The 14,675-nt window shown below is 47.1% G+C and overlaps 1 protein-coding gene across 4 annotated transcripts in view; it reads right to left on the bottom strand.

Moving 5' to 3' along the window:
- Positions 1-2,154: 2,154 nt before the first annotated feature.
- RNF8 (ring finger protein 8) overlaps positions 2,155-14,675 on the bottom strand; it is a 37,012-nt gene continuing 24,491 nt past the window's right edge. For 2 of the 4 annotated variants that reach the window (XM_016223742.2, XM_016223745.2), the window contains 4 exons: positions 13,634-13,741; positions 11,156-11,360; positions 6,202-6,353; positions 2,541-2,630 (listed from right to left, as the gene is read on the bottom strand). In XM_016223742.2, the coding sequence (XP_016079228.2) occupies positions 6,226-6,353; positions 11,156-11,360; positions 13,634-13,741 (441 nt within the window). In that variant the 3' untranslated portion in view covers positions 2,541-2,630; positions 6,202-6,225. Of the gene's footprint in view, positions 2,631-6,201; positions 6,354-11,155; positions 11,361-13,633; positions 13,742-14,675 lie in introns of all 4 variants that reach the window. The other 2 variants (XM_016223743.2, XM_016223744.2) reach the window with 2 other exon arrangements.

Here is a 14,675-nt window from a genome sequence, read left to right as displayed (position 1 = left end):
ACCTGGGTATGTGCCCTGACTGGGAATCGAACCGGCAACCTTTAGTTGCATGAGATGATGCTCAACCGAGTCACACTGGCTAGGGCACCTATACCTTTTTTTAAAGAAACAGATTTGAGGCTCCTTGATTTTAATAGAGAGCTCCCAGTATGTGGATTTCCAGATTTTCCTTCTTCACTTTATGAGTTCTGTATAATTTGTTATTTTTTAAATTGTTTTACTTAAAAGGATATATTCTGAGATTTATTTAATAGAACTTTCTTTGGGAGCTGTATGAAAAAAAAGAGTAAAATGTTTGAAGCAACCAGGATCACAGACTGGAAAAACAAATTACGGTGCAAACACACAATGGAATGATTGGCAGCTGTAACAAAGACAGAGGAAGTGCCTTAAGTACTGACATGGAACCAGAATTAAAAGCAAGGTGCAGAACAGTGTGTAGTTTATTATCAGCTGTGCAGAAGAAAGGAAAAGACCACACAAGCGTATCTGCTTAGAGAGAGGTCTCTAGAAGGACACACAGGGAGCTGGTAAGGCTTGTTGCCTCTGTGCAGGAAGTGGCCACTGGGGACGAGGCTGAAGGGCTTTTCATTTTAGGTCCTCTTGTATTTTTCGATTTCAAACCATGTGACCGTATTACCAATTCAAAAAATGTGTATCTGCGGAGCATCTGAGCTCTTGCTCCCCAGCATAATTGGTCAGTTTGGCTTAAAGAAACTCTTATAAAAATTAAAAAAAAAAAAAAAAAGTATCTGTACTCTTCTAAAAGTGATTATGATAAGCTACCTTAAGAAATGAGTTGTTAGCCCTACCCGGTTTGGCTCAGTGGTTAGAGCATCAGCCCGCAGACTGAAGGGTCCCAGGTTCAATTCCCGTCAAGGGCACTCACCTCAGTTGCTGGCTTGAGCCCTGCCCCCCGTTGGGGTGCGTGCAAGAGGCAAACAATCGATGTCTCTCTCTCACATCGATGTTTCTTTCTCTGTCTCTCCTGGACCTCCCTTCCACTCTCTCTAAAGTAATTAATGGAAAAAATATCTTCGGGTGAAGATTAACAAGACGAATTAAGTAGCCCTGGTCAGTGTGGCCCAGTTCGTTTGGAGCGTTGTCCCGTACACAGGAGGTGGGTTCAATTCCCAGTCAGAGCACATACCCAGATTACGGTTCGATCTCCAACAGGAAGCAACAGATCGAATGTTTCTCTCTCTCACTTATATTTCTTTCTATCCTCCTTCCTCTAAAATCAACTTTAAAAAAAGAATACATAAGAATGGACACATGCCCGTGCAATCACATAGACAAAACACATGCGTAGGAGAAACGGGATTATCACATCAAGATGGTAATCTTTTCTCTCCGCTTCTCCAGGGTTTTTATGATGTGGTTTTGACAAATATTTCTGAAGCCTTGTTTCTATGTTTATTTACTTCTTCCTTGCTCACAGCAGTATTCGATCAGCACACATGGCAAGACAGGCAGAAATGGGGACGAGGGACGCCGGAACCCCAATTCACAGTAACTCAGCCAAGGAAGAAACCTACCAGCCCTAAAAAGTTGTCCGGTCCGTAGGTTCCAAACCTTATGAAAACTACAAAGAAGGCAGGCAGAAAAAGGTAAAGGAAAAATACCTTTGTACCTGGAAGCAACTCGCTGAATGACATCACGCAGTTCACAATGCCAGCAGAGAGCTCGTTTCTAATGCCTGCTCTTCAGCTTCCCACACCGTCCCTCATTTTCAGCACTGGTAACCAAGGACACCACAGGGTTTCCCAAGCTTCTATTTCTCAAACATCAAACTAGTTTTTTTCTTAAACGCACACACATAAAATCATTGCCTGTGTTTTCTGACACTGGGTAAAATAGACTTGGAAACAGCTTCCAAACCCCAGCTGAAGGAACTCGCCCCATCCTGAAGCCCCATTGGTAAGCAGTGACCCCCTCTGGAATGAAAAGGAAACGCAACGGTCAGGGGCTTAACAGAGCCCACCTGCTACGGCCATGACCTCGGGCCTGGCTTCTTGGGCTGACAGTAGTCGGAGTCTATCATTTGATATAGCCGCTTTCCTCGTTGCAATTTACGAGCTGCCAGTGTTTACCTGTGAGACTGTCTGGGAGGTGGAAGGGAAGGAAGATAAATACACCAAAGCCCAGCCCAGCAACTGTTAAGTTATACATTTTATTTCCAGGAAACGACATCTTGTTTTCACAAAGAGGTATGCCATCCTCTCCAATAGAGGCCACCTTAGTTTTCAGGGGCAGCCACAGGGGTACATTCAAGCTGTCCGGAACAAATGTCAACGGAGGTATCAAAACAGTAACAGAAACAACAAATCTGAGAAAGCAAATGGAACTATACAACCACTCAACACGTGGTGAGGCAGTCTGTCCAGTACCCGAAGCTGTTGGGCGGTGGGCACCACCGTGCTTCGGACAACAGTGCAGCGGGGGCTGGCCAGCACGGGAGGCTCGTGATAACAACTTCCGACTCAGCCTCTGTCCCACGAGGTTCTCCCACGCTCTGTCCCAGTGCAGCCCAAGACCAGTCCACAGAGAGTCCTCCAAACTATCCCGAGCTCCACTGCCTGGCAGTCTTTCAAAGGCCTGGCAGCACAGTCTTCACAAGGGTCTCTTTGCTTTGGAGAGAAAGAGAAAAAAAATGAAAGTGGAACCTGCATGTCCCTTCTCTGGCCTCCCTACTGTCATCCTCCGTCTCTTCCCCACAGTGAAAACAGATCAGATCATGTCACTGCTCAAAGCCCACTCCTCACTTCCCCCAGAGAAAGAATTAAAGTCAACGTCCTCCCAAAGGCCAGTCAGGCCCCACACAACCTGCCTCCTGCCCAACCTCCTGCCCTCACCTCCTCCTCTCCTGGTCACTCGCTCTACTGTAGCTGCACCGGCCTCCTTGCTGTCTAACACCCCAAGCACGCTCCCCTTCCTATTCCTCCTGCATGGGACCCTCTCCCCGGATGCAGCATGACCACTTCCTGCAAAGCTTTACTCAGATACTACCTTCTCAGTGATGCCTTCCTTGACTACTCCAGCAAAAACTGCCGATGCTCTCCCCATCACTCCCGACCCTTGCTCGCTCTTTCTCCATATTCGTCACATGTCACTTTTATTAGATTTTCACTTCTCTTTCTAGTCCTTGCACCTAGAGTAGTGCCTAGCACAAATCTGGCCCTCAATATCTGTTGGAGGAAAGAGGGAATTGCATCCACAGCGACTGGCAGGGAGAGGTGGGGAGCTCTCCCTACATCGGGGGGCAGGGAGTCAGAAGGGCTATTTACTGGCCTCCAGTCTTTTCCAATAGCTTCTGCTTCCTCGATCCTGGAGAAGCAGGAATCCTGCCTACGCTAAGGGCACAATAAAGCCACCAAGGAAACTGTCCCCTTCCCTGAGACTGAGGTCTGGGATGCTTTGGTAGGAGGATTGAAAGGGTTATAAAAGTTCCTCTTCTCTCACTTCTGGGCAGCCTGTGAGGTGGCAGGCCTAGGGGCGGGGCACGCTGTCAGCCTAGGAAAGCAGGGAGAACCATGCATGGCTGCCTTCCTCTCAGCTAAGGGCCTCACCTGACAGCTCACAGGAAAATGCAGAAGCCACGGGAAGAAACGCTCTTGACTGCCCTCAAGTAAACCTTTGCCTGCCCTCCCACATTATTCCCCTCTCTCTAGGACATGGGCTGTTCCCTCCTACTTTTAAAGACTAGTTCCTCTCTGGGCTCTGCACCCCCTCCCCTCCCCTGCCTTCCTAGGAGGTGTCCCACACACCATCTCGGCTTCCCAGCATCTCTTCTATAGGCTCCTTTCATTCAGCAACTGAACACGCTAAACTCTCTCATATCTTCAAAAAACAAAATAAAAAGTTCCTTTACCCTGACTTCCTCCCCGCCAAAGGACAGCCTTCTCTAGGAGCTGCTCCCCACAATTGTAGCCAAATTTCCCGAAGAACCTGTCTAGTCTTACCCTTGCCATGCTTTCATCTTGTACCCATTCTACAATTCACTGCTGCTGGGCTTCTGACCCCGAGTCCCCCACATGCCCGCTACACCCAAAGGGCACTTTTTCATCCGTATCTCCTCAGCAGCATCTCACACTGCCGATCCCTCAGTTCCTAACACTCATAAATGTGCATTTACTGAAGACCTGCCAAACACTCTCCTAGGCCCCGAGAAGACCGCACACAGTAAGATAAAACCCCTGCCCTCAGTCTACAAATCGAGGGGCAAGAGCACACAAATACAATTTCAATCTTGTAAATATCTTAAATAAATAAATAGGGAGATGTCTAGAATGTAATAGGGGCTACCTCAGACAGGGCAGGGTCAGGAAGGCAGTAAGCACACCACTCTGATGTCTTCTGCTGCGTATCCCACATGCCTCTCCACCTCGCTTGGACCACTGCTCATTGTGTGCCCTACACACTCCTCTTCCACTACCCGTCCCTTCAACGTTGGTGTTTCTCCGGGATGTGACTTGACCTTTGGCTCTCATCATCTACGGAGAAGACCCCCAAATCTAATGTCTTATACGTAGTATCTGGGCTTCAGGTCCACATATTTAAATGCCCTCAGGCACTCTCAACTTACTTTGGCCTAAACTACTTTAGTCTAAAACTAAACTTACCTCCCTGACAAACGGCTCCTTATTTCAGCGAATGCGCCATTGTCTGCCCAGCTGTCCGACATAAACCGGAGTGACCCGCAACTCTGAGCTCCCTCGTTCCTCACAGCAAACCAGCTCCACACACCTGTCAATTCCACCCCCAACACAAGTGCCCAAGTCCAGCCACTCTCTGTATCCCCACTATGTCTCTGGCCATCACCCTGGGCCAGAGTTGCTGCCTCTGTTCTTGTTCCCATCACCATATATCATTTCACTGCAGCCACATTAGACCATCCAGAAAAATATAAAAATGAACAGTCACGTCTCCACTGCAAGTCGTCTGGAGTTTTCCCACAGCCCCCAGTCTAAATCTTTCAGACAGGCTGGGAGACCCTTCATGATCCAGTCCTGTCTGCTTTTCCAGTGTCACTGCTCAGCACGCTCTCTGGCACTCTACATAACTGCCACTTTGCACTGTATCGGCCCTCAAAACCCCTTGCTTTCTTGTTTTTGGCCTCTAATATGCCACCTCCTTTTCACTTCCTTCCACTTCTCTGCCTTCTCTTGACCTTTGCCTAGGACCATTCCTCTCTCTCATTGTAGCATATCACCACAACCAACCTAGGCCCTGCATCTGGACCAAAGCTCCACAGGGGCAGACTGCACGTGCCCCACCCACTTTTATTCTCTGAGAAAAAGGAAAGACCCAGAGGAAGGAAGCAAGGAGGAAATGTTTCTTTGAGGTTGGTTCTGGTTCTGGTTCCATGGGCGAAGGGTAAAAAAGGTCCCAACTCTCCAGGGTAGGAAAGCAGAGGGCAGTTCAAGCAGGAGCCCCAGCAGAAACAGGTACATGCCTGGTCTTATCAGGCTTCTTAAGAACCACAGCAGCAGGCACCTGGACAGGATATCTACCCAGCTGACACAAAGACACCTCAATGGTGATGTACATGATTCTACAGTATTCTGTGGGGGAGGGAAAAGGAGGAAAAAGGTTTCCATGATGAATTCACAGAAATCTAGAATACCCACTTATCTGAGCTTGCTCTAAGATGCTCTACTTCTAGCGTTAAGTGTAGGAACCAAGAAATTCTCAAGGAAGAGCTGCTTTGGGTATTGACACTATTCTACATTTCCACAGGGTCTTCTACAATAAGTTCCTGGAAGTTGGTCTAAAAAACCAATCATAAAGTTGCACATGAGTGGGAAGAGAGTATTCATTTTTTAGAGAGCCAAAATAACTGTTTTATCATTGCAAAAAACAAAACCAAAGAAGCCAGGCAGGCAGGGAGGGAAGGAGGGAGCAGGTGGCCTGGGGTGGGGAAGGTGACAGAAGGGGTGGGCTCTCATGTAATAGATCTGCAAGGAAGGAAGGGATGGGAGCTGAGGAGGGCACCAGCTTGGTCAGATGGCCGTTGTGCTGGGGGGAAGGACAGGTGGGAGCCTGGACAGCAAGGGATGGGCCTCTGTAATACTTTTAACAATAAAGATAAATTTTTTTTAAAAAGTTAGGAGAAACTTCTGCTATGGAAAACAGCAACAAGTGATCTGAAGTACCTCCTGCTGGACACCCCAGCCCATTCCCAGAGCTGCTCACACTTACTTCTCTTGAAGCTCTAGCGTGTGCTCATGTTCCTCCCCTAGGCCCTTCTCTCCGGCTAGTGGGCAAGCCTTGGCCAGCAAGTACTGGTCTTGCCCTCAGTACAACGTGGTGGTGGTGCTGCTGGTGGGCGGTGCTCACCAGAGATGCCAACTCTGCAGGCAGGTAAGCAAAGGTCAGCCCTGGTTTCTTCACAATAGCATGGTGCCCCCAAACCCAGCCACGTATGCATTTGGGGTGCACTGAAGGGTTATTATTCTAGGAAGGTCAATCTTCTAAGCTGTGAAAGCTTATGCAGGTCCCTGCAGGGAGGTGGTAGCCTTTGGTGAAGACACTCTACCACAGGGCACTAGTCAAAACAGTTTTTTTTTGTTAATCCTCACCCTGAGGATATTTTTTCCATCGCTTTTCAGAGAGAGTGGAAGGGAGGAAGGGGAGGGGGGAGAGAAACATCAATTTGAGAGAGACATAGACTGGTTGCCTCCCGCATGCACCATGAGTGGGGGCGGGAACAAAACTGCAACCCAGGTACATGCCCCTTGACTGGAAATTGAACCCACAACCCTCCAGTGCGCATGCCGACTCTAACCACTGTGCCATACTGGCCAGGGAAAGCTTTTGACCTCCAGATGGAAGGACCATTCAGAAATCTCAAGGACTACAGAGTTGATAAGAAATTCGAGGTTCTGGGACTTCCTGGGTACCTACTTCATATTCCAATTAATATCTCAGCACCTGACTTCTAAGGTCACAGTCCCTTCCCCCACTGGGGGAATGGTTCCTATGCTGCCCATGCCACTTACAACTGTGCATTCTGAGATGCCAATAAGGGCGACGAGGGGGACACCACTGAAGGGACACGGAAAGGAAGAGCAATAGGAGACAAAAAAAGGAGGAGAAGGGAAGGAAAAAAGGAGGGGGAGCAAAAGACACCATCAACAAAACGAAAAGGGATGGTTGTGCGTTTGATCCCAGGTTGGGGTGCATATGGGAGGTAACTAATCGATGTCTCTCTCTGTCTCTTCGTCTCCCTCTCTGCCCCATCCCCCGTTACTCTCTCTCTAAAAATAAAAACATATCCTTGGGTGAGGGTTAAAAAAAAAAAATCAGCTAAGGAAACAATATATATATGGGGGCAAAAAATGGAGAGTGGTTTTGCACTACTAAGAAAAAAGCTTCTAGTAATAAATCTGCTCATTCTCTATCCCATGACAATTTTTCAAAGGATAAATTTTTAAGCGAAAAATTCAGGGAAGCTGCGGTTCATAAACCTTTCTCCCAACCTCAGTGCACCTGAGGGTCATGGCACACCCCACTAGCAGCCTAGGTTCAACAGCACAGCATCAAGGGAGTTAGGGAATGTAGTTTGAAAAAGCCCCTGGATTGGAAATCACTGTTCTAAAGGACCAACAGGTCTTATTTCTAGATAATTTGCTTTCTTCTTTTCTGAGCACAATCCAAACAAACTGCTAGGGAAAGCTAACAGTGGGAATGTTAACACTCTTGTTAACCAACGAACACTGAACGAGAACAGAATGGGGGAGGGGAGCAGCTGAGACTCCCCAGCTCCAGAGGGAGAGCCTGTGCAAGGGATAAATGTCTTCCCTGCAGACAAATCTCCTGTCAGCTTTCCAGATAGTTACAATTACTCATGTGACAGGCACTTACTGGATGCTCCTTATCTGCCCAGGCTTGGGAACACCCTTTCTTCAACACAGGATCTGGCATCCTCACATCCTCCTCTATAATCTGGCCACCCAGAGTTTACAAGGGATCAATGGCTAATCAGTCAGAGGCACTGCACCTCCCACGGGACATGGAACTTGAACACAACAATCAGCCAGGGAGGCCTGGGTGGGGCTGCTCCTGGTGGAATCCAAGCCCAAGGCCGCCACAGAGAGGCAGGGCTCCCTCTCTGAACCTGTGCTAAGAGCAACCCCTGCCAGGAGGAAAACAGCCCTGCCAGTATCAGAACATTGACAACTACAGGCTTGCCAATCCCAGTTCCCAGATCCTAAGTTTGGTCTTTTTAAAATTCCCATGCACTGGGGATTAAACCAGCTTGCAACTGGCAAGGAAAGTTGGTATTTAAACTGAGATTTTTCTCTAAACCCCACACTGCAGACCAGTGAAGCTGCTGATGGCTCTGGCACACGTTTTCCTAATCGGGCCTCAGAACCTTCTGTCTGTCTCTAGAGAAAACCTCAAAGCTGCACTCGCTGTGATAACTGCAGAAACTGAGACTGGTGCCAGAATGGCCTCAGCCGATGACTGCCCCAGGGAGGCTGATTTGGCTTCCTGTGCAGCTCCTAGTGTTACCAGAAAGGCAGAGAGATACCCTCTTTAGCCTTTGGAGAGAAAAGGGAGGTGGATATTCTTTCCCTTTCCTATGCTGCACGAAGCCATCTAACGAGCTCGAACTTTCGAGAAGAAACCTAGTCAATGCACTGAGAGAAAAAGTACTTGGGTGTCCCCACCCCACAGTCCCAGCATACTTCAGCTCAAAGGCTGACCGTGGGCAGCTCTGGGTTCCCAGGTCACTGTTCTTATAGAACAAAGAGAGGGAAGAAACAGAAGGCACTTGCAATGCCTCAGCAGACACGCTGCTCTGGCACCATGGAGACATTCTGTCTTGTGTGGACCAAGAGGGGGCACCGCCAGAAACAAACCACTGCTTCTCATACTCTCTGCTTTGCTTGTGCTGAGTCTGCCTGGGCAGCTTCCCTCTCAGGGAACCTTTAACTCACTTCATAAGGCACTTCCTCTGTGAAGCCCCCTCCCACGTTCCACCTGCCCAGGCCAAACTGCTGTCCTCTTCCCCAGTTTCCTACACTCTGCTGTGGAACTTGTGACACTTCCTACTTCCTCCCTCTCTGCCCCTCCACAGACGGTGAGTGCTGCGAGACTGAGACAGTGCCTCATTTACCATTTTATCCTGGCCTGTAGCACAGTGTTCCTGTAAGTGCTCATGGAATGATGGGAGGTGGAGAGGAGTGATGGGATTCTGCCAGAATCAAGTGACTCCTGAGAGGTATAAAAAAAAAAAAAAAAATCTCTGGGGGGGGGGGGCTTAAAATTGGGCACAGGTGAGAATGTCTTCCTTGAGTATAATAGGATGAAGCACACTCCCTGTTCAGCACCGGCACCACCTGGCTCCGTGTCAGGTTCGATGCCTTGCTCTGACTGACCACCTGAGGGCCAGTCTTATACCACAGCTGCTCGCAAATCAGCATCAGATTCCAGGCCCTACTCCAAGTGGCTGATATCTGCTGAAGGGCTAGCAGAAAGCAAGCAGTGGAGAGAAGGACCTATTGTTAGCAGTGTGGCTTTTAAGCCTTCAGCTTCTCTGAACTTAGAGAAAGTACACCCAAAGACACACATGAATACAGATTACCAGTGGCCAGGTAGTGGGAAACACCTGTAACGGCAGCAAGCTCTAGCTCTTCTCTGATAGGCACTTATGTGCAGCCAACTCATATCACAGTACTTGGCTTTGAAGCTTTCTTGCAAGGCAGTGCTACACTAAATTATTACAGGGACTTAAAGTGATAATCAAATCCACACTGCTTCTATGCACTCTCATCCTTGTGCAATGACCAATCCTTCTTATCCATTAACACATTGTATGCAGGAAACGTATTTATACATTTTACTTTGACTGGTAGTAGAGCGCGCGATGAAAACTACCCGCAAACAATGTGTTAAGTTCCTTGTGCTTTGCCAAGGACATATCCTTTTGCCAAAGGACATTCAAGTCTTAAGCAGAGTGGCTTTGCAACCCCAACACAGCAGGCTGCAGGGGTGATGAGATCACTTGATTAAGTAAGCAGTTGTTCACTATGGAAGCATGGTTCGTTAGGAAAACTTACCCATCCCTTCCCCAATCTCTCTCTTTTTTTTAAACCCTCACTTGAGGATATTTTTTCCATTGCTTTTCAGAGAGAGTGGAAGGTGGGAGTGGGGGGGAGGGGAAGAGAGACATTGATGAGAGACACATTGACTGGTTGCCTCCCGCACACACCCTGACTGGGGCTGGGGATCGAGCCTGCAACCAAGGTATGTGCTCTTGATTGGAATAGAAACCAAGACTCTTCCGTCCGTGGGCCAATGCTCTAACCATTGAGCAAAACTGGGCTTCCCCTATCTCTTTACCCAAATTCCCTCCAACTGGGAGACTTTTTGGGAAATATATTAGGATCCCCAATGAAAATGCAGTAGGATTAAGTTTACCCATCTCTAGTTTAACATTATGTCTAATGTGGGTAATTAAGCTGTGACTTTTTTTTTTTTAATCCTCACCCTGAGGATATTTTTTTCCATTAATTTTCAGAGAGGGTGGGGGGGGGGGGGAGAGAAAGAGGAAGAGAGAAACATCAATGTAAGAGTGACACATAGATTGGTTGCCTCCTGCACAAGCCCTGACGAGGGCTGGGGATTGAGCCTGCAACTGAGGTGCATGCCCTTGCCTGGAACTGAACCCAGGGCCCTTCAGTGCGCAGGATGACACTCTAACTGCTGAGCAAACCAGCTAGGGCAAGCTCTGGCTCTTATAGAGAGAATCTGTATATGTGTTTTCTTTAGGTATTCAAGTTGTGAATCTCTGACTTGTACGCATCGTATATATAATTGATTGTACACCCAACCCAAGGGTTTTGCAACACCTGGACAGCAACTAAACTGTCTTGAACAACAGCACCTCCTAGTGGTCAGTACAGCAAACTGTCTGACCATGTGTTTCTAATCAGATCTTTTTTTACAACTATAACCAAGGCACATACACTAAGCCTCCCCCTTTCCCTTGTGAGCAAGTAACTGAGTGAATGATACTTCAACTCTTTCTCACACATTATCTTTAACTCCTTTTACTTTCCCCATTTCTTCCACATCATCTTTAGCTTAAGAATCTTTCATCTGAATCTCTCCCCCAGTTTGTAAATCCTTCATTGAGGGCACTCACCTTTTCGTCTCTTAATTAGGTCAATTCGTCGTTCTTTTACTTCTGAACTCAGATTATCTACCATCTTACTAATGCAATTGTCCAGAACCAGGGAGGGTGTTTTAGACTTGATGTCCTTCCGACAAATGGGGCATTCTACCTTCCGCTTCATCCATTCATTGATACAATAGGAACAGAAACTGTGGGAACAGTTCAAGGTGACAGCCTGCAATGGGAATGTGAACACACGTCAGAATTGTCAAGCTTACTTTCCCAGAGTGGGTGTGATCTCAAAGGGAAGGCCAAGTGGATTTTCAATCAGAATCTTATCTAGAAAGCTTATAAAAGGTACCAGAATCATTCTCAGGGATGGGAAAATTTAAGCTTCAAGTTAGACGATTTTCTTTCTCAAAGTTTATAAACTCAGGCCCTAGGAGACTGATTTGTCTGTCTTGTTCCACCAACTCTGGCCACTGCCAAACATGGGTTAGCTACCTTACAAACAAATGTCATTGGACACAGGGAGGGCTAGTAAACGTGTGAATGTTTGGTACAAATACATCACTAATTCTGTCATGAAAAACAAATGTGTCTTGCTAATGGGGAATTAGAACTTCAATTTTAATATAGGAAGGGAAACACACATGGAAAACTAAGTACATAGGATAGTAGGAGTCCTCTGTATTCAAAAGAAACCAAAAAAGTAAAATAAATGTAAAAGGCAACTAAAAAGGCTGGAGAAACAGGGAAAAAAAGGGAAAACTATAATGGGCTCCCTGACAGTGCCTGACCCTGAGAAGGGAGAAAGCAGGGGAGCCCTGCCATTTGAGGGGTAACTCTGAGTAAATCCAAGGGTCACATTTCTGCCAGGGTGCTGTGCTTCCCCCCCCTCCCCTCCCCTCCCCGCTCCCCCCTCCCTCCCTCCCTCCCTCCCTCCCTCCCTCCCTCCCTCCCTCCTTCCTTCCTTCCTTCCCTCCCTCCCTCCTTCCTTCCTTCCTTCCTTCCTGAATCCTCACCTTAGGATATTTTTTCTATTGCTTTTCAGAAAGGGGAGGGAGCGGGGGCGAGGGCGAGATTGGCTGCCTCCTGCACACGCCCCAGTCGGGGCTGAGGACCGAGCCTGCAACTGAGGTACATGCCCTTGGCCAGAATCAAACCCGGGACCCTTCAGTCTACAGGCTGACGCTCTAACCATTGAGCAAAACCAGCTAGGGTGCCTGGGTGCTTTTCATTCCCAAGAATATAAACCATTCTCTTCATTACTCTTGTTTATGTACATCTCCTAAGACACAACTTTTCTGAGACTCAAAAGTCTTCATTCCTGCTTTTAGGATAGCAATGGAAGATAACACAGAAATTACGTGTTTCAAATGCCAAGCTGAGCCCCGAAAGCCAACTAGGAGACAATCTGTTTACTATAGGAGGTAAATTCTTATGAATGGCACTAAAAACCTGTCCGATTAAAATGAAACCTCTTTCCAACACTGACTTTAAGAGCTGATAGTAGAAAAGGTCAGGAGGTATGCAGTAAACAAAACACAAGTCACAATGTCTGCCTTGTCTGTCTGTGCAAAGGCCCCAGTTGGCTAACTCGTCCCCTGTTCCAAGCCCCCTTTCCTTGTCTTCCCCTGGTAGAATCCATAACCCTGTGAAAACAACACTAACGGAGCTTCTCTTAAGAAGGGAATCAAATGACTAGAAATTATGGGGAAATTTGTGACCTGAAGTCAAAGTGGATCCAGAGCAAACAAACAGGTCTGCTCAGGAGACATTTTTCAGGAGGCTGGTAGAATCACTCTTGTTAAGACCAGAAAAAAAGAAGCAGTGTCAGTATGTGATTTCTTTTATAAAGGGATCTGGAAAGCACTGTCATTTAACAAGCACTGTCACTGAATTTAAAGTTGTGGTATAACATGAACTGGTCACAAATGGTAGAATTAGCAAAAAATAAGAATTTGTGCAAAAGTATGACAGGTTAACCAATGGTAACCTAGGAGGGAGATGTTTCATTTTCACAAGGAGCCCCGGAGTCCCTGAAACCGGTTCCACGTGTGTGCTGAACTGTCAATGACTACATCAATGACATTATCGCCCTGTTTAAAAGTCTGCACTGCAGCCCACTCTCAGCGCTGTGCCCATTCTGAGTAAGGAGAATAGCCTTATTGAGCAGCTTTATTCTGACACTTCAAAAATCTAATGCCATGTGGCCCTGTATTCTCCCCAACAACAAAGAGATAAAGGCTTTACTGCAGCTAAAAATATTGATTATATCAAGTAACTACTAAAGAACAAATGAAATAAGAAAAAGGACAGTAAAGTTAAAGACTACAAAAACAAATCAGAGGCAGCCACCTCTAGAGGTCACTTTCAAGTCACATAGCTACAAGAAGTTCCTGCAAGAAAAAGCTCTTCAGAATGTTCCCCTACAGCAGCACAGCCTGTATAGCTGAGGCTTCCACGGTTTGGCAACAAGGCTCGCGAGCCGGTGTTCATAATTACCTCAATGAAGTACTCTGAGCAGATGATACACTGCAGCTCGTTCTCTAGCACGTCATTCATGTGGCTAAGAACTTCCTCCTTCTGTGCCTGCACCTTCTCCTTCTCTTCCTGCAAAAACACACAACCCCGCCCGTCATTCAGGAGGACCAACAAGAAAGCAAAACAGGATAGGGGGCAGGGCTAATCATCTGGAATAGGATCCAGAAGGAGTCTAAATTAAAAATTCATCCTGGCGGAGCAACACAGAAAACAAAACACTTTCCCTAAGGGGTACTATTTCTCAGAACTGCTTCCTAACATGGGGCATCCTCCTCCTTCCCTTCTCCACTTTTTCAGTATTTGTAGTTTCTGTATCCTTCCCCAAATTAACCAAATGAGAAAAACTGAAGGGAGCATACTAACCCCACCAACCACCAAGACCAGAATGAGACATTCAGTATCTCACAGCGAACTGCAATTCAGAGGTGATATAAAATCGTCCCCAAAGCCAAAAACTCACTGGACAAAACAGAAGACATAAAGAATAGTCCACAGGGGCAGGAAACTTGAATTAGTGTATATGGTCCCTTGTGCTCTTTGTAGCTGTCTCTTCTGTAACAGAGGGATAATCCCTATACTCCCTGGAGGCTGCAACGGTGGCCTCTTGAAGTATCTTCAGGCCCCATGCTCTATACTTGCCACGTCCCACTCCTGCAGAGGCCTGCAGTGCAATTTCCCTGTGCTTTCCCCAAGAGGTCGGAGCACTTGCGGACAACCTTTTTAGGAAGCGTCCTAGGTGTGCACTCTTGAAGCAGACATTTACTTAAGTTAGCACCTCATCCCCCAAAAAGAAAGTATCAGGAGCCCCTGAGGGAGATAGTAATGCCACATGGAGAATGCAGCTGACTTATTTTTCATCTTTTATTTTTCTTCCAATCAAAGCGAAGACTATCAGCCTGCTTATGGCAGTGAAGGAGGTCTGGACCCGTTTCTGACTAGAGTCAAGCTCCCTGAACACGTATGAGTTGTTGGATTTAAAAGATGGTGGTTTCTTGGAGGTTTG

This window comes from Miniopterus natalensis, chromosome 5 (assembly GCF_054644295.1).
Source record: "Miniopterus natalensis isolate mMinNat1 chromosome 5, mMinNat1.hap1, whole genome shotgun sequence".
Taxonomy (NCBI): domain Eukaryota; kingdom Metazoa; phylum Chordata; class Mammalia; order Chiroptera; family Miniopteridae; genus Miniopterus; species Miniopterus natalensis.
Note: the sequence above shows the minus strand (reverse complement) of the source record. Positions and strands in the feature narration are given on the sequence as shown.